This window comes from Bubalus bubalis, chromosome 17, assembly GCF_019923935.1.
Source record: "Bubalus bubalis isolate 160015118507 breed Murrah chromosome 17, NDDB_SH_1, whole genome shotgun sequence".
NCBI classification, from domain to species: Eukaryota; Metazoa; Chordata; class Mammalia; order Artiodactyla; family Bovidae; genus Bubalus; species Bubalus bubalis.
In genome coordinates, this window is record NC_059173.1 from 57,836,434 (window position 1) to 57,856,541 (window position 20,108).

At 41.5% G+C, this 20,108-nt stretch overlaps 1 protein-coding gene across 6 annotated transcripts in view; it reads left to right on the forward strand.

The window, feature by feature from the left end:
- GAB1 (GRB2 associated binding protein 1) overlaps nt 1–20,108 on the forward strand; it is a 127,347-nt gene that overhangs the window by 16,785 nt on the left and 90,454 nt on the right. Inside the window, exon 2 of one of the 6 annotated variants that reach the window (XM_006053802.4) lies at nt 14,718–14,862. The exons of the other annotated variants lie outside the window; for them this stretch is intronic. Within the exon in view, the coding sequence (XP_006053864.1) occupies nt 14,812–14,862 (51 nt within the window). The 5' untranslated portion in view covers nt 14,718–14,811. The remainder of the gene's footprint in view (nt 1–14,717; nt 14,863–20,108) is intronic. 6 annotated transcript variants of the gene reach the window in all.

A 20,108-nucleotide genomic window follows, 5' to 3' on the forward strand; every position in this document is an offset into this window, starting at 1 on the left:
ACAGTGCCAGACTTTATTTTTTTGGACTCCAAAATCACTGCAGATGGTGATTGCAGCCATGAAATTAAAAGACACTTACTCCTTGGAAGGAAAGTTATGACCAACCTAGATAGCATATTCAAAAGCAGAAACATTACTTTGATAACAAAGGTCCGTCTAGTCAAGGCTATGGTTTTTCCAGTGGTCATGTATGGATGTGAAAGTTGGACTGTGAAGAAAGCTGAGCACAGAAGAATTGATGCTTTTGAACCATGGTGTTGGAGAAGACTCTTGCGAGTCCCCTGGACTGCAAGGAGATCCAACCAGTCCATTCTGAAGGAGATCAGTCCTGGGTGTTCTTTGAAAGGAATGATGCTAAAGCTGAAACTCCAGTACTTTGGCCACCTCATGCGAAGAGTTGACGCATTGGAAAAGACTCTGATGCTGCGAGGGATTGGGGGCAGGAGGAGAAGGAGATGACAGAGGATGAAATGGCTGGATGGCATCACTGACTTGATGGACGTGAGTTTGGGTGAACTCTGGGAGTTGGTGATGGACAGGGAGGCCTGGTGTGCTGCAATTCATGGGGTTGCAAAGAGTCGGACATAACTGAGTGACTGAACTGAACTGAACTGAGCCGTTATTCTTATGATGTTCATTTTTTTATTCTGATTTTTTTAAAAAATCCTATTAAGACACTTTTCATGGGCTCCTTAAAGTCTTATGGGCTCTAACACTTGGTGACCTGTGCCTGATGGATACCTTGGCTTTGTTAAGCGAACAGAAATCCTCTGGTGATAAAGTAGACAGCTGATTGATTGTGACTAGGACAGGCGAGAAGCCCCCTCAGTTATTTTCTTATGTGGCATGTTTGTGGTAGTTTGAATAGCTCCCTAATGTATTACGATTGTGTATTATAGTCCCTGGTAATGGAAAAATATTTTAAAAACTAGATTTGTGAACTTAAGAGGCATATATGTGTGTATGTATGTGTGTGTTATTTAACTTATATGTAGAGTTTAGGTTGGTCATAGGTTTTGAGGAAAAAAAGCTAGACACTGTATTAAAAAGCAGAGACAGTACTTTGCCAGCAAAGTTCCATCTAGTCAAAGCTATGGTTTTTCCAGTAGTCATGTATGGAATGGATGCGAGAGTTGGACCATAAAGAAAGCTGAGCACTGAAAAATTGATGCTTTTGAACTGTGGTGTTAGAGAAGACTCTTGAGAGTCCCTTGGACTACAAGGAGATCAAACTAGTCAGTCCTAAAGGAAATCAGTCCTAATATTCATTGGAGGGACTGATGCTGAAGCTGAAACTCCAATCTCTTGGCCACCTGATGTGAAGAATGGACTCGTTGGAAAAGACCCTGATGCTGGGAAAGATTGAAGGCAGGAGGAGAAGGGGCCGACAGAGGATGAGATGGTTGGATGCCATCACCAACTCAATGGAGATGAGTTTGAACAAGCTCCGGGAGTTGGTGATGAACAGGGAAGCCTGGCGTGCTGCAGTCCATGGGGTCGCTAAGAGTCAGACACGACTGAACTGATTGTGTGTGTGTGTGTGTGTGTGTGTGTGTGTTAGTTGCTCAGTTGTGTCCAACTCTTTGTGACCCCATTGACTGTAGCCCTCCAGGCTGCTCTGTCCATGGAATTTTCTAAGCAAGAATATTGGAGTGGGTTGCCATTTCCTTTTCCAGGGAATCTTCCTGAGCCAGTGATCGAACCTGGGTCTCCTGTGTTGTAGACTGATTCTTTACCATCTGAGCCACCAGAGAAGATCATATATATATATTTGAAAGCAAAAATCATGAGATATTTATTATATCAAAAATCTGGTCCTCAAGCTACTTCACTATAATGCACAGTTCCCCATGATGTGTCTGTGTACAGCAATGACTTTTAGTGCCAGTGGGATGGTGATTTTGCCCCACTGGGAACATTTGGCAATTTCTGGAGGAGATGTTTTTTGGTTGTCACCACTGGGGGTGCTACTGGTGGCTGGTAGGTTGAGGCTATAGGGTATGGTATGTGTGCTCAGTCATGTTCTACTGTTTGCAACCCTGTGGACTGTAGCCCACCAGGCTCCTCTGTCCATGGGATTTCCAGGCAAGAATACTCGCATGGGTTGCCATTTCCTCCTCCAGGGGAATCTTCCCAACCCAGGGACCGAACCCAAACCTCCTGTGTCTCCTGCATTGGCAGGTGGATTCTTTACCTCTGAGCCGCCTGGGAAGCCCTGGTTGAGGGCAAGATGCTGCTAAACATCCGGCTGCTAAACAACCAAGCATGCCCCAGCCCCAGATACCAACAGGGCTGAAGTTGGGAAACACTCACGTAGAAGAATCCTTCATAAAACCTGGTTCCGACAACTGTGTAATTCATTTGCTTTATTTCCCATGTTTCCTTTAAAAGCCACAATTCAGATGCAGGGCTGTGTTGCAGCCCTGGACACAGGCACTTCCTTTTCTGGCTTTAATAAGATTGACAAAAAGCGATTTAGACAGCTGAGCTGTAGAACCCCCAAAGTTTGGGTCTGTGCAGCCCTGTCACAAGGGTTCCAGTGAGAGACATAAATCTTTCTCCCATGATACATGGTCTATTATCATTTATATCATTCCCCCAAATACAGGTTTGTTTGTTTTTTTCTTTCTGTGCTGATCCTAGCTGGAATATAACCAATTGTTGTCTGGGTGGGGAGGGGGATGCTGAGTCATTTATTCATGCTTTTTATTACCTCTTGGCTTGAATATCACCCTTCATTGTTCACAAGCCGCTCAGCTTGTTTACTTTTTATAAATTACATGTAATCAGTCCCCTTGCCGGTCTGGCTACTATAATTGGCAGCAGCCACAGAGCAGGGCTGACGAGCCTGCATTTGTGCTGATGTCTCAGTTAGTTCAGTCTCCACACTTCCTTGCTGCTTCCATCTGTATTTCAAAAGGAAGGTGATCAGAACTACCGCACTGCTCTGTCTTCTCGGCTGGCTGCTCTGGTGGCACTTGTTTATATGGTCCCGTGGAGTCCCTGTGTCCTTTGGTGCAGGAAGAATCAAGGGTTTGGGGGCAGTGGTCCTCAAGCTTTCGTATGCAGACCAATCACCAGGGTGACTTCTGAAATAAAAATTCTGCAGCCCTACCCCTCTTTTGAAACTTGTCGTAAATCTCAGTAGGGGCCCAGAAAACTGCATTTTCTGATTCAGATCCCTGCTGATTCTGATATAGGTGGTCTTTTAACTTACACTCAGAGAAATGCTAAGTTAGCATGGAGAAAAAAATGCGAGAAGAAAGAAAAGCCCATGGAAGTAAACGTGACTAGAGAGTGGGATAGACAGGCAAGAATCAAAACTCAGAAAGGAACTTCTACCTGTTATCTGTGAGATGAGGCAATACGTTTGATGCTTTTTAAAAATGTGTTTAAAAAAATAAATAATAAAAGAAAAAAAATATGTGCTTAGTGTTTTCCTACAGTGATTTTGATCAAACTCTTCTCGATGACAAAAGGGAAAGGGAATTTTTGGAAAGGTTAGAATATGAGAAGGTACCTAACCATCGCCAAGAAACTCAAAGATGTTACGAAATCAAGGAAGCTATTGTGTAGGTATCGATTGGAAAAAGAATGTACATTCCTGAATTGAGTTTTCTGAATGGCTTAGAGACGGAGAGGAGAGGTGACAGAGGATTAACTGCTTGCCAGAAGTTCTGGTTTTTCTGGTTATTGGATCTGAAAGCATATTATTAATACACAGTCCAGATTTCCTGGGATAGTTCTAATTTCAGATATTTTTTTCCCATTGTCATTATAGTACATGTCTGGTTTGCCCTAATTTTTGATTAGTTGAGACATGGTTGGTTTGTAAAAGGGCCTTAAAATAGTTCTGCTTGACTATAGTTTTGTTCTCAAATTTCTGTCTGTCTCTCTCTCTCCCTGTGTGTAATGTATATGTTCTATTTCTTTGAACCTAAACTTGACCGTCATCAGCTTTTGTTAAATCCTTCCTGCCTCTGCTCTAACCATCTCTTCATCAAGGTGTTCTTTGCATTTACTTTACCCTAACCAGTTCTATGTCAAAGTGCTCATGTTTCCACTGTGGGAACCCAGAGTGTACTGCAGTCTTTTCACCACCCTCAGCTGGCTGACCTTTCCTCCTTCCTTTCTTTCCCCCCAACCTCCTCATTCTCTTCCTTCCCTTCCTTTCCTTACTCAGGAACCCTTCAGCCTCTTAGCTACTCTACTCTGTCCATCTGCCCACAAGGTCTTAGAGAATCTTCCCATCTGCTTTGTAAGTGTTTAGTATCATTATTGCTATTAAATGAAGTGTCTACCACACCCTTTCATTGCACTGAGAGTTCAAGTTCAAGTACGTTGAGTTAGTAGATCACTTTGTTCCCGAAGTGAATAGAAGGACTGTGGCTGGCTGCTGGTGGGGTCCTGGAACCAGCTTCTCCCAAGAAAAGCTAGACTACTGTGACGTCTGTCCTGCATGAAGAATTGAAGGCTGGGCTCCCGACTTGTTCTTTTTATGCCAGGTGACCTTACTGTCTTGCTTTTCTGAGTTTTAAATCCATATATTTGGAAGACCTCTTTTCTTAGGAGTCTCTTGATATGTCTAGTTATTTTTTCTAGAATTTATTCTAATCCATATGTTGTTTAACACAGTGGTAGATGTTTCCAATGAATATTTAAATTTGCTGAAAACAAGTATAAATGCTCTTGGGGAGAACCACAACATTAAGTAGCCATCCAAGTGCAGTGTAAAAATATACATAGCTTACAAATTTTCAGTGGGAGTCTTTTAACTTAAAGTTTTCTGGTTTTGGTTCAGCATATAGGAAAAAAAGTTATAAACTATTTATTAAAAAGTTATGAAATATTAGCAGAAGTTGTAAAATATTAGGTAAGTAGAGGTATTGCCCTTTGCTTAAGTTACTAAAGGGAGATGTCTTTTTCAGAATTAAATAAGACATTATTAAACTGAATATACATATTTAACTTCTAATGATTTTATATTTGAATAGAAAATGCTTAGATTAACTTAAAATTCATGGATGTTGGTACTTTGTCTCTGTGTTTTAAGACATAATTTTTATTTAGTGCTCAGTTCAGTTCAGTCACTCAGGTATATTTAAAAGTTTAGTGTCTCCTTACTGCTTTTAGTGATTCTTAAACAACTAAAAGATAAATCTTTTATGATAGGTTTTATGTACACTAAATATTTTAGCAAGTGTGACTTTTATTCCTAAGCTAGAGAAATGGTTGTATGTTGAGAAACCCATGTTCTTATTAACTAAGGGATGTTGGAACATGGATATGGCAGTATTTTTAATGTTTCAGATAAAGCTCTCGACTTGCAAACATTCCTGTTTATAGAGAGTCTGTTGTGTTTCTAAACCATAATTTTCCAAAGCAGAACAAAATTTCATAACTTTGAGATCTTTATTGAAATACTTAAGGAGAAGAAATGACTCATGGATGGTAACTTTAAGAAAAGTAGTGAAAGGAGAAAAACCTAACTACTCATCCCATTCTCAGTGAGAAAAATGAGGACCTAGAGAATTGAGGCCAAGGAAATAGCCCAGGTTGAATGCCAGTTGGTTTCAGCAGGCAGAGGAAATCATGGACACAGACTTCGTGACAGCCGGCCCAGGGCCAACCCCAAGCAGTGACATCTGCATCTTCAGTACACTATTGCACTTTCCAAAATTCGAGCATTTTAGCTGCCCTGGAGAGCTGTGACTGTGATAGGTTCAGCCCAGTTTCTTACTTTTTTTTTTTTTAAATTATTTTTAACTGTAAAAAAATCCCCACATGACATAAAATTTACCCTCTTACTAAATTTTAAGTGCACTGTGCAGTAATGGTAAGTGTATTGACATGGTCGTGCCACCCCAGTCTCTCTTTGCTTCTATGTCTTGCCTCTGGAGTCTTGAAAACATCTGAAGGGCCTTTAGACCGGCACTGTTTGGGAAGGCCTGCACCTCATCTGCGTTTGCTCCTTCCTTGCACGTGTGTGCTCAGTCGTGCCCGACTCCTTGTGACCCCATGGACTGTAGTCTACCGGGCTCCTCTGTCTATGGAATTTTTCAGGCAAGAATACTGGCATGCCTGTGTACTAAGTCACTTCAGTCATGTCCAGCTCTCTTCAACTCTATGGACTGTAGCCCATCAGGCTCCTCTGTCCAGGGGATTCTCCAGGCCAGAATATTGGAGTGGGTTGCCATTTCCTCCTCCAAGGGATCTTCCCAACCCAGGGATTTAACACAAGTCTCCTGCGGCTCCTGCATTGACAGGTGGATTCTTTTACCGCTGAGCCACTTGGGAAGCCCTCCTTCCTTGTAGTAGGAAGTTAATTGTGTGGAATTTGCTCACCTGATCCACACAGATGATCCTACTTCATTGCCCATTGGAAATCCCACGCCCCTTTCTGCCCCAGAGGAAAAATTCCTTCCTGATTGTAGAGTCTGTGCTTAGTTTAATCTTGAGCATACGAGCGTGAGTCACCCTGGGTAGGTATGTAATCCCATTTATACTTTTCTTCCAACCTCCCTTTAATTTAACTTAAGATACTGGATCCTGATTTCCTGTGTAAGGCCCAGTGATTTGGGGACTAATTTAGGGACCAGGCGATGTTGAGATTTTTTTGGAACTGGCACTTTCCATTCTGCTGACAGTGAAGCTGCCTGGCCTGTTTTAATATTCAGACTATGTGTGGAATGTCTGTGTGGATGAAGAAACAAGTTAAAGCTTTTTGGGAGGCAGGAAGAAAGGGGAATGAAACTTTTTAGGTAGTCTGATTTTGTGGGGAAAATTTTGAGATTTTTAGAATACAGGCTAACCGAAAATAAGTAGCTGTTTGGCTTTGTGATTTGAGTATACAAAGGAAATACTTGATGTTGGGCTGAAGAGCTAGTGTTGATTAAGTTTATTACCTGATAAATTAACAAATTAATAAACCTGCCCCTGATTTCCAGTTATTATCTTTCCCAATGTGTAATCACTAATTCTGTTTCTTCATTTGTGGAATCAAACATATGTCACTGGGAAGTAGTTTTTCTTTTCCTTTTTTAAAAATGTTTTTAAAAAATTTTTTTAATTTTATTGGAGTATAGTTGCTTTACAATATTGTGTTAGTTTCTATGGTACCGCAAAGTTAATCAGCTATGAATACATATATCCTCTCTTGGTTTTGGATTTTGGAGAATTGCTTTTAAAGGAATACTCGTAAAGCAAGCACCTTGGAATCCTTAAGGTACTCTGAATATGGTACTGAAAGAATGTAAATCATTAATGCTTATATTTTTATCTCAAAGAAGAATATGGGAGTGGGAGTGAGTTGAACATTCAAAATATTCCTTTTGAAAGACAACATACATTTGAGCAAAGCCATTCTCCCTCAGTGCTTATTTTAAATTGGCAGTCACTTAGCCAACAGTCAGTAACCTCACTTAGCAAGTGTTTGGCACGCCTGTTTTAACCTGCACAGGTTCAGTTCACACAAAGAAAGGGAGGGTGGGGTGACGTGATGGGAGCACCCTGGTATCCTCATTAACATATCTGGAATAACTACTTGAATATTTGCCAGCTAAGCTAGGCAACCTGGAGGCCTGCCAAGTGAGCCATGGGAATTTCTGGGAGGAGTGTGGAGATTGGAGCCTGTAAAATGTTTTTCTTTTTGGAGGGGTAACAGTTTAGAAGATGCCATTTAGGATACTTCCCTTACCCTCTGAACAAAATAACTCTTTTTTCCTCCCCTTCAAATTCTGAAAAAATTTCTCTTTCCACCACCTTTGTGCATTTTTTTGGGAATAGTACCGTAGGACTTGTCTGACAAATAGCTTTTGGTAATCTCTCCGGGGTGAGTTTGAGTTCCTGTTCTGCCTGGGTTTTGTTTCTGCAGAATTAGTCCCGAAGCTCTTTCCGTGAGCCTCGCTGGGGCCACTCCTCTGCAGACTTATCATGTGGACACAAATGATGGGAACAGGACAGACAGGATAGACTAGGGCGTCTGTGGAGTCAACTCCTACCCAGTAGATGCTCAGATCATAAAGATGGCAGCTTGGTTCAGCTCTGTGGATCAGAGAAGCAGTCTTTATTTACAAGGTTCTCTTTTGGGGGCCTGTATCACGCTTGGCTTTGCATTGATACCTGTCTGGTTGCAACCACAACTGTGGGCTCTAAAACTAGTCAGGGGAGCAGTCAGTTGAAACCAGGGGTTCTCAGGTATTTGGATGTAGTACGTTCCAGGGTGAGATGAGGCAGTGCTCCGTTCTCTAGTTCTTATTTAGGGGAGCAGTATATTGGGCTCCCACCAAGACTTCGCTGGTAACTCAGACGGTCAAGAATCTGCCTACAATGCAGGAGACCCGGGTTCCATCCCTGGGTCAGGAAGATCCCCTGAAGAAGGGGATGGCTACCTGCTTCAGTATTTTCGCCTAGAAATTCCATGCACAGAGGAACTGGGCTGGCTACAATCCATAGGGGTCGCAGAGAGTCAGACATGACTGAGCAACCATCGCTCACTCACATACTGATGCTCAGGAGTATCCTCAGGGGAGTATCAAAATCACTAGGGAGCTTTTTCAAAAACCATTTCCTTTGATTTTTTTTTCCCCGTATTGCACTGAAGGGTGGGTAGGGATGACAAAGAAAAGTGGCGTTTAAATCTGCAATCAGCTGAAGCTCTGGGTGCTCGCCACAGTGTGGTCATTTCCATAGGTCAGGCCGGTTTGCCACCCTGCCCCCGCTGCGCTCTCAGGAGTGGAAAGATACAGCCTAACGACGCCAGGGCTCGCTCCTCCCGTGACAGGTTTTGCCATACCATGTTAAATGTACATTTAATAGGCTTGTCAGAAAAGTTTTTTTTTTTTTCTTCTGGTTGGAGCTTTGTGTGTATGTGTGTGTGTTTTTAATCTCTTCAAAGGTAGTCCTTAAGACTGATTTTTTAAAAATATTTATTTACTCGGCTGCAGTGGGTCTTGGTCATGGCATGTGAATTTTATTTGCGCCATGTGGGATCTAGTTTCCTGACCAGGGACCAGACTGAGGCCCCCTGCATTCGGAGTGCAGAGTCTTAGCTGCTAGACCGCCAGGGAAGTCTGGACTGATTTTTTAAAATCACAAATATGGAGTATCAAAACCAAGAAAGAACAAATTTGATCATAGCTATTAAAAAAAAAAAAACTTAAAAAATGCGAACCTAAAAAGGAACTCTGGTACATTAAACTGAGCCCTAAATGTTTTACAGATATTATAATGAGCCTATATATTTACATGTTGTAGGCCAATCATGTGTGTGTGTATAAATGTATATGCTTTTAAATGTCTAGACCACAGTTATTAAATTTCAGTCACCTTTTGTTGAACTTCACTAATTTCTTTGTAGTGTTTTCAGTGTGTATATGATTTTTATATTTACACAATCACCATCTACTCCTAACTAATTATACAGATAAAACTTTGATTCTTTTTTTTTAATATAATATTTTTTTGGCATGCAGAATCTTAACCCCAGCTCTTGGCAGTGAGAGCATGGAGTCCTAACCACTGGACTGCCAAGGAATTCCCAACTTTGAGTCTTCATAGCTTTTCTTTTTTTTTTTTTTCCAGTTGATTCCTAAGAGCCTGTTTAAAAGAAAAAAATTTATTGATGATTGTAATCATGTAATTCATGAAGCAATGTAGGGTTAAAATGAATAACTGTTAGTTCAGTGTTTTTCTTTCTTATTATAAAATGTTAAATATTACATTCTTGAGGCTTCTCTATTGTGTCAGTTTCTCATATTACAGAATTAATACAATATGCAGTATTACCAGTTTCACCATTTAGTACATCTTCAACATCTCTGAGGATGGTAGATATATAAGATGTTTTTTAAACAAGTACATGTCTGAAATTATAGAACAGTTTATTCAAGTCATAGAACACATTGGTAAAACTTGAGTTCTGGCACTTGGCCCACATTTAAATTGATAACATATGTGTGTGGGGAAAAGCTACTAGGTACTGATGATCTCTTTAGAACATGTTAATATTGTTAGGTCCAAATATGAGTTATTTGGTAGGTTTACCAGCTTAAAAAAAAAAAAAAACTAAATGAAATCTCAATATTACTTTAGTGTCCCTTTTAATTGATTGTGGTGACTTGTTTAGTTGCTAAGTCTTGTCCGACTCTTTGTAATCCATGAACAGATGGAGCCCACGAGGTTCCTCTGTCCATAGGATTCTCCAGGCAAGAATACTGGAGTGGGTTGCCATTTGCTTCTCCAGGGGATCCTCCCAACGCAGGGAGGGATCAAACCCTGGTCTCCTGCATTAGCAGGCAGACTTTTTACCACTGAGCCACCAGGGAAGCCCTTTAGTGACTTATTAATCAGTGTTTGTGGGGATACATGTGATAAACTTTTGGGGGTTGGTTTTTGTCTTCTCATTATTCTAGACGTGAAGTTCTGGGAGGGAGCAGTGAGTGGAAAGGCTGTCTTCAGGTGTCATGAGGTTGAACCAGTTTAACCATCACTGCAGCTCATCCTGCTCTAAGCTCCCTCCTCAGCGCCCTGGCTTATTTACACGTTATATAACCCAGACTGGCTTGTCCTGTTTGGTGGGTTTGTTATAAACTGCCGGGCTAAGTAAACGTGGGATAACATTTTAAATGGATTAAAAGTTAACCAGTAGTTAAGGAGGGATGTAGCAGAGGGGCCCAGCTGTCAGGTGGCCCGGGTTCTGCCCCCTGGGGCTGGGGGTGGGTACATTTCCATTTCCCCTTAGGAACTGGGAATCCACGTGAAACTATAGCAACCCCTGGCCAGAGGACCACTCTTCAATGCAGATGACAACCAGCACGCCTTGTCCGATACCAGAAACGTCAGATCCTGAAAGCAGGTGTTAACTGTGTCCGTTGATGAGCTGTGTACACGAGCAGAAACGGACACACCATACCAGTGGGACCGTTTTCATCCATCTGTGCCCAGCATGAAAACAAGGAAGGAGGAAGCCACTAGATGACTGAGTCTTGTCCCCTTCCTAGTTCGGTACACAGCGAGAGAACGTGCCCACGTGCTTTGTGCTGAGCATTTTAGGTGCCTGCACCTGGCAGGGTTATGCTGACCTACAGTGCTTCACTCACCCCTGATAACAGGCTTACTGCATCCTCTGACCTTGTCTGTTGAACTTTCTGGCAGATGTGCACGGTCTCTTGTGTGAGTTCTCTGAACCCTCTGTAGAGCTGCATGTCCCATTCCATGTTAAGTGTGTCCTTTTCATACTCAAGAGATGCTAGTTCCATCCCTTGGTCAGGAAGATCCCCTGGCCTGGGAAATGGCACCCCACTCCAGGATTCTTCTCTGGAAAATTCCATGGTCAGAGGAGCCCAGAGGGCTACAGTCTGTGGGGCCGCAAAGAGTTGCACATGACTGAACGACTGAGCACACACACACCCCACCTGGAAGGTGGAATCCCCTCGTGGATATTCTTAAAGTCTTCCTTGAATGCCTCTCTTTTCCACACAGGGCCTTTCTGAGGTTTGCAGGGGTTTCCAGAGAGAGAGTTTGTCACCCTAAAGTGATGGTGATGACCTCCACCTGCCCTGTTACAGCCTCTCCCTCTCACCTGTACCCTTTTAGACAGTTCTCTCTGAGCAGAAAGACCAGGGAATGCTAACTCAAGATCTCAGTTTAACAGCAACCTGCTTACCCGCCATGAGTCACTCTTAGTTTGAAATATCCTAAAAAGAGGTTCTTATTTCTGAAGGTCAGGCGGGTTGCAGCATGCTTGATTTTTCAGTATCTCTGGTTAATAATGATTTTAGAGAATAGAAGAGGAAATGGTTCTTATATGAGTATAGCATAAAACTATATGGCCTCATGCAAATGATCTAACTTCATATGAATCCTGGCTTATAGACAGAAGCTTTCTTTGCATAACTAGATTCACCACTCTGTCCTTCTCTGAAATACTGAGAGAATAATCTCATATATCACATACATTTTTTAAAAAATCAGTATTCAGAGGCAGGAAAATTACCAAACAGTCCACATTCTTCCAATTCTGATTTTTTTTTTTTTACATCATTTTTGGTGTTTTAAATTTGCTTTTATTGTTTGAGGTCAAAAATACATTTTTCTGTCCTTTTTATTTTTTGAATTGAAACCTACATCCATGGAATTATCATCTTTATAGTGGTTGACTCCTGGAGTTTATAATCAGAAGATTGTGAGACCTTTGGAGAACAAAATAGAAAATAAAATTAAGTTTAGGAAATAAATTTTTCTTGGACATTGCAAAAATAGCAAAAAAAAAAAAAAAAAAAGTGGCTGAATAACTGGCAGCACAAACTTTTTCCTGTAAGTTCCTTTTTCCCAAACTCTTGCCATCATACTAAAAAAAGTTTTCTTGTACGTTGCTTTTTTTCTCAGAATCCTGCTGCTTACTGTTAGAATTTTTTCATATGCCAAAGTTTTGTTTTTCATGTGATTGCTACTCATGAAATCATGTGAGTCTTATTGGGAAAAAGATTTTTTTTCCAAAGTACAGTGGTAAAGGACTTCCCTTGCAGTCCAGTGGTTAAGACTCCGAGCTCCCAGTGTAGAGGGCATGGGTTCGATCCCTGGTTGGGAAGCTAAGATCCCACATGCCTCACAACTAGGCCAATTTTTTTTTTTTTAAAGAAGCAGTGGTAAAAGTTGTTGATAATAAGCCAAAAGGAAAATGAAACATGAACTTCTATACAGTTTATAGTGACTAAGGGAAATTATTAATAAATGCATTATCCAAGGTGAATGAAGTTAGATTATTGCAGGGGACATATCAATTCTAATTAAAGATAAAGGATATGAGTACATTTTTCTAGTTTCAAAAATTACACTTTTCATTTCCTACCTGGCCTTTTCCCCAAGGATGTGTGTTCTTAAAATTTTTCTATCAGTCTATAATACAGGTGATGCTATCGCCTGAGCTAGCTTAATGGTATCTTAGTTTCTTTGGAATAATCAAGCAGGGAGATAAAAATTCAAGTCTTCGGAGGAAGTGACTGGGATTCCTGAGCCATAGGATACCTTAAGCATGTGAGAATGGAACTGAATGCTTTTTAGGAGATGGCCAGTGTTCTGTATCTCTCAGCCTGATTGGAAAAAGGAAAAAAAAAAAAAACCACACACCGTATTTTAGGTACTACTATTAAAATAGCATGCTGATGCATTCATCCTGTTGTTCCTTGTAAGAAATGACTTCAGAAATGCTCAATAATAACATCTTGTTCGGCCTCTCACTCTGATTGCCTGGCTTACTGGTAGGATCTCACTGTATTTGTTTGCTCTGTAAATCTTACAGTGGCCTTTGACCCAAAGTAATAAAACGTCACGTGACTTGGTATATTAGACAGGATCTTCAGGTGTAAGCAACAGAAACCTCTGGCTGATTTCATCAGGAAAAAAAGTTTCTTCAGGCCCTTAGGAAGCTCACAGTTTCCTTGGGAAAGCTGAGAACCTAGCTCAGCAGAACCTTGTCAGCCAGGAGCAACGCCACTGCATCATCTTTTCAGTTGTTCGTTCCTGTCCCTCATCTCCTCCACCCCGGTGAGGAAATGAGTGCAGGTGGAAGCTCAAAGAGGAAATGATACCTCATGTTGCTAAATGCTCTTCCTTTTCGGCTCTCTCTGCTCCGGACCTCTCCCTGCTCCCCACTCAGCCTTGCCCCATTCGCCTTTCTCATCCTTCGGTGTCTGTCTTCCCTATGAGACTATAAGCTCTGGAAGGATAAAAACCTGTGGGTTTTGGTCTCTACTATGTCACCCAGGGCTCTCACAGTGCCAGACCTACAGAAGATGCTCCAGATACGCAGGCTCAGTGGCTGAGTGAAGGACAGAAGGCGAGTTTGGGGTGGCGGGGGAGAGTAAACCATAATTTCTCTCTGTCATTCCTGACAACTTTGCCCTGGTCTGAGTTCTTGCTCATCCCCACATTGCTAATCTTTTCTTTTTTTATTTTTGACCACACCCATGTCATGTGGGGTCTTAGTTCCCCAACCAGGGATCGAACCTGTGCCCCTTGCATTGGAAGGCAGAGTCTTAACCACAGGACTGCTGGGGAAGTCCCCCCACATCTCTGATCTTGAAGGAGCCTGCCTTCCAGGCAGCGGCAGGATGGTTCCCACAGAGGGGTGCTGGACACTTTCCCATGGCACGTTTTTTTGCACAGTGGTCAGTCTGTTGGAACTGTATACTTAAGGAAGTTTTTGTGGGCTGGCCAGAGACATGAGCCATTATGCACCACTTGTTTCTATGGGAAAATGCATTCTGAGCTCAATTGAAGCTACTTACATACAAACTTTTGAATTACACCCTTTCCATTAGTAGAGGACTATCATTGCATGATCTCGTGTTCAGGCTTTTATTCATTCAGTTCAGTTCATTCGCTCAGTCGTGTCCGACTCCTTGCGACCCCATGAATCACAGCACGCCAGGCCTCCCTGTCCATCACCAACTCCCGGAGTTCACTCAAACTCATGTGCATTGAGTCGGTGATGCCATCCAGCCATCTCATCCTCTGTCGTCCCCTTCTCCTCCTGCCCCCAATCCCTCCCAGCATCAGAGTCTTTTCCAATGAGTCAACTCTTCGCATGAGGTGGCCAAAGTACTGGAGTTTCAGCTTTAGCATCAGTCCTTCCAAAGAAATCCCAGGGCTGATCTCCTGGTTGGATCTCCTTGCATTACTAATATATAAATGAACAATAAGCCATTTCTTTGTAGGAGGAGCAGAGCCAGAAGTCTTTCCTTCTGAGAGGATAAACGACTACATTAAAATGGATTTCCTTCATCCAACACACATGATAGTTGGTTTCAAATGTATTTAGAGTGCCTGGCACATGCTGAGCTTTGTAAGAAGGACACACAGGTGAGTCAAACAGGGGCTGTCCCCTGGTGAGTTCACGGTCAGGTTTCCATTTAAATAGGAATTGCCCTTCTATAGTGCCCAAGGCCACTTCCAGCCCTGATATTCAGTAATTCTGTAGTTTTGAATTGCTATATTCATTTGCCCATTTTCCTTGTCACACACGATTCTGTTATAAAATGTATTTGTAATTAATAATGGAGAAAGCATAATGACATTCATGTTATAGCTTTTAAGTCATTTTGAATTTGTCTTTGTTGTTGAGAATAAAAAATCCAGGAGTAGACCATTTATTTACTTTAAATATTTTTATTTATTTCTTTATGTGGGTGCTCCGGGTCTTCATTGCAGCGTGTGTGTTCTTCAGTTGCAGCATGCAAATACTTCGTTGCAGCATATGGGATCTAGTTCCCTGACCAGGGATCCAACTGGGCCCCCTGCATTGGGAATGTAGAGTCTTAGCCGCTGGACCACCAGGGAAGTCCCAAACTGTTTATTTCTATTCCAACTTTTTATCATGAAAAGAATGAAGCTGGATGCATCATGAAATTGACACAAAAATAGAGCAGTGGGGCTTCATTTTGAAACTATACATATTTCTCGAGGATAATATGTATGGGTCTCAGGTTTAACATATATTCTTAAAATGCTCTCCTGTAATTTTCAGAATTTTTACAGCAAGTATGTATTCCTCCTCCATTGTCACCATCGCACACATACACACTTACACATGCATACAACACAGCATCTCTTCAGATAAGTGAAAATATTTCAATGTGATGTCCTTCTTTCCCCAAGTCATTTACCCACACATCTTAATAAATACTTGAATGGAATCTAGTTTCTGGGAACTGGAATGTGGGAAATCTGGATGTTTATATAAAAAATTCTACAGATATTTGTAAAAATTACTTGGAACTCTCTGGAGTAAAAAATAATTGGGCTGTGTGGAACTGGTCTTGGCCTGCCTTAACACTTGGAAAAGTTACCTGGTAGGTAGTTTCAAATGATTTGAACCACAAACTTCTTTGTTGCTGGATCTCTTATTTTTAATTAAAGTTTATAATTCAAGTAATATATTAACTGTTTCTGGCAAGTGGATTCATGACTTTTCTCTCAGGATCTGGGGAGTAACGTACTGTGTCTCACTTCAGGAATTCCATTTAGTAATCAGGGTTACAGGATAATCCCTGACTTAGTGCTTAAACTTGAATTTATAAGTACGGTTTAGAGTGTTATTTTTTCGTCTCTACAATAACTACTAACAAATTACATATTTCCTTGCCTTGTTGGTTTCTTATTCATCATTTTGGCAGTTTCTCTTAATGTAAAAATCAATATTTAGCTAGAATCTGGTCCCCATAGTTATATGAGAAATTGAAAACGCACATTTGCGGAGAGTTCAGTTTTAGTGATAGAACAGTTCATAAATTATTCAGCACTTTGCTTCTGTAAGCCTTTCCGTTTTCTTTGCTGTTCTGTTTAATACAGAATGTTAATTCATGTAGGTATACATCCCACTGTTCCTACTGACAAAAAGAGATCGTTACTAACGTGGGCAAGAACCTTGAATTATTAAACTGGACGCATGTGAACCTGATTTAATCAATACTTACTATTCTTTCACCATTATAGAAATTAAAGGTAGAGACCCTTCTGCCAGTTTATTGGAAGATTGCTTCTAACTAAAGTTCCCCTTGCAGGAGAAAGTCAGATTACTGCAGAGTAATGGACCAACTTGGAAGTGGGGGAAATGCTTTTCTTGACAACTGGCACGTAACAGGCACATAGTGAGTAATCTCACTGGCGCCACGTTCAGGCTCAGAAGTTCAGGCCCCTTCACAGTCTCCAAGTTGGAACATTGTAAGACATTGTCCTTCCATCTGTGCCTTCCATAAGTACATCCCATGGTGTAAAATTGGTAAGCTTTTTATCATTTTATGTGCTTCTGTATTATCTTTTTCACTTTCATTTCCTTTTACTTGTAAAATGGACATTTAGCTAGACTTGTGCTCGTGATGCAGAGAAGGCAATGGCGCCCTACTCCAGTACTCCTACCTGGAAAATCCCATGGATGGAGGAGCCTGGTGGGCTGCTGTCCATGGGGTCTCTGAGGGTCGGACACGACTGAGTGACTTCACTTTCACTTTTCACTTTCCTTCATTGGAGAAGGAAATGGCAACCCACTCCAGTGTTCTTGCCTGGAGAATCCCAGGGACGGGGGAGCCTGGTGGGCTGCCGTCTATGGGGTCACACAGAGTCGGACACGACTGAAGCGACTTAGCAGCAGCAGCCGCAGTGCTCGTGATGAGTCAAATTTGTCTTCTCCTAAGTTCATTGTGTATGTCTCAAGGCACAAAATCAGAAAATTAACGGTACGTATGACCTAGAAGAGGAAACTGTTATCAGTAGCTTTCTAAAGTTTTTGAATCTTTCTCAGAGGAAGACAGAATAAATTAAATATTAGGGACTTCGCTGAAAAGTCCAGTGGTTAAGAGCAGTTAAGTGGTTAAGACTCTGTGCTTCCACCACAGGGGGTGTGGGTTCAATCCCCGGTTGGGCAACAAAGATCCCACATGCTGCACAGTGTCACCGAAAAGCAATAAAAATTATAAAAAAATTAAATACTAATATCAGGCTACTTTCTATAATTAAGAATGAAAAAATGAACCATCAACACACACAAAACTGGCATCTAAAAGTTTATGATTGGTCTTTTTTATATGGTCTTAGAAAACATATGATGGAATACAGCCCTGAGTTTCAATGAAAATGGCATTCGAAAATTAAAGCTGATGCCATATAAAGGACACTGATCTCTTACACTAACTACTTTGTGCTCAAATGTTAAAAAGCTTTGCATAACTTATTTTGTCATTTATTTTTTAATACCCGAAATGTACCTGATTGGGAAAGTTAAGATAGATTCATTTCTTCTAGGAAAGTTTTAAGACAGTGAACCTTACTTAAAAATTTCAACCTGCTATTATGTTTTGTGTTATATAAGTATGTGGTATTCCTCTGTGCATCATTAATACACATGTCAAAGTGAAAAATACATATAGGGCGCTAGCCTAGGCGTTGAATTCTATATAAACATAAATATTAAATGAATTGATTTTATTTTCTATAACAGCTCTATTGAGGTATAAGTCACATACTATAAAGTTCACCCTTTCATGTAAGTGTGCTGTTCACTGGGTTTTAGTAGATTCACTGAGCTATACATCCGTCACCACTATCTGACTCCAGAACATTTTCATCACTTTAAAAAAATAGAAATCCCATAACATTATCAGTAATTCCCATCTCCCTGCAACACACCTCCCACCAGCCTCAGGCAACCACTAATCTACTTTCTGTCTATATGGATTTGCCTATTCTGGCTGTTACATATAATGGAATTATATAATGTGTGGCCTCTTGTAGTATCTGGCTTCTTTCACTTGGCCTAATGTTTATAAAGTTCATCCCTGTTGTTGGCATATATGAGAACATTACAGCTTGTTATTGCCAAGTAATCTTCCATTGTATAGCTATATCACAATTGGTTTATCCAAAGTGGAATAAATTTACTTTTTAATTAAAAATTTTGTGATCCTCAAGACCCTCTGCAATTACCCAAGGCTGTTCTCTCTTCCCTCCCTCTGTTCACATCCCACCCTTTTCATGGCTGGGTTTTCGCTGTGCTGTTTCTTGGTTTGAAGACTGGCTCCAGTGCTATTTCCTCGTGTCCAGAAGTCGGTCCTTGATGTCTGCGTCTCCATACCTCCCCTGCACATAGGTTCATTACTACCATTTTCTAGATTCCATACATATGCATTAATATACAGTATTTTTCTCTTTCTGACTTAACTTCATTCTGTGTAACAGGTTCTATGTTCATCCACCTCATTAAAACGGACTCAAAATCATTCCTTTTCTGTATTCCATTGTATCACACCTTCTTTACCCGTTCGTCTGTTGTTGGACATCTAGGTTGATTCCATGTTCTAGCTGTTGTAAATAGTGCTGCTGTGGACATTGGGGTACATGCGTCTTTTTCAGTTATGGTTTTCTCAGGTATATTCCCCGGAGAAGGCGATGGGACCCCACTCCAGTACTCTTGCCTGGAGAATCCCATGGACAGAGGGGCCTGGTGGGCTGCAGTCCATGGGGTCGCTAGGAGTCAGACACAACTGAGCGACTTCACTTTGTTTTTTCACTTTCATGCATTGGAGAAGGAAATGGCAACCCACTCCAGTGTTCTTGCCTGGAGAATCCCAGGGACGGGGAGCCTGGTGGGCTTCTGTCTATGGGGTCGCACAGAGTCAGACACGACTGAAGCGACTTCCCTTTCACTTTTCACTTTCATGCATTGGAGAAGGAAATGGCAACCCACTCCAGTGTTCTTGTCTGGAGAATCCCAGGGACAGGGGAGCCTGGTGGGCTTCCGTCTATGGGGTCGCACAGAGTCAGACACGACTGAAGCGACTTGGCAGCAGCAGCAGCAGCAGCAGGTATATTCCCAGTAGTGGGATTGCTGGGTCAGGGGGTAATTTCAGACACTGCCATGTGTAAAATAGATAGCTGGTGAGAAGTTGCTGTGTAACACAGGGAGCCCAGCTTGGCGCTCTGTGATGACTTAGAGGGGTAGGATGGAGGGAGGACAGGGAGGCTCAAGAGGAAGGTGATATATGTATAATTATGGCTGATTTGTGTTGTTACATGGCAGAAACCAACACACCATTGTAAAGCCATTTTCCTCCAATTAAAAAATAAATAAAAAAAAAATGCTACTTCCTGTTAGAATTGTTTTTTCCTTGATGCCTTGAGTGGTAAGTAGTCTCTCTTCCTTCAGATTGTCACAGTTCTTTGTGCCATGGTTTCACCTTGTGCTTTTGGTTACTTCAGTTTAGTTGCTCAGTTGTGTCCGACTCTTTGCGACCCCCATGGTTACACTTTCCCTCCTTTCAAATTTTAGTGCCTGAGACAGGAACATTTCTGTTGCTATTAGCAATAACCTTGCAAATAGCCAAAAGTCAGTAAATATGGGCTTACCTGGTAGCTCAGATGGTAAAGAATCTGCCTGCAGTGCAGGAGACCCGAGTTCAATCCCTGGATTGGGAAGATCCCAGTAACCCACTCCAGTATTCTTGCCTGGAGAATTCCAAAGACAGAGGATCCTGGTGGGCTGCAGTCTATGGGCTTACAAAGAGCTGGACATGGCTGAGCGACTGATACCAGTTTTTAAATTAGTGAATGAAATC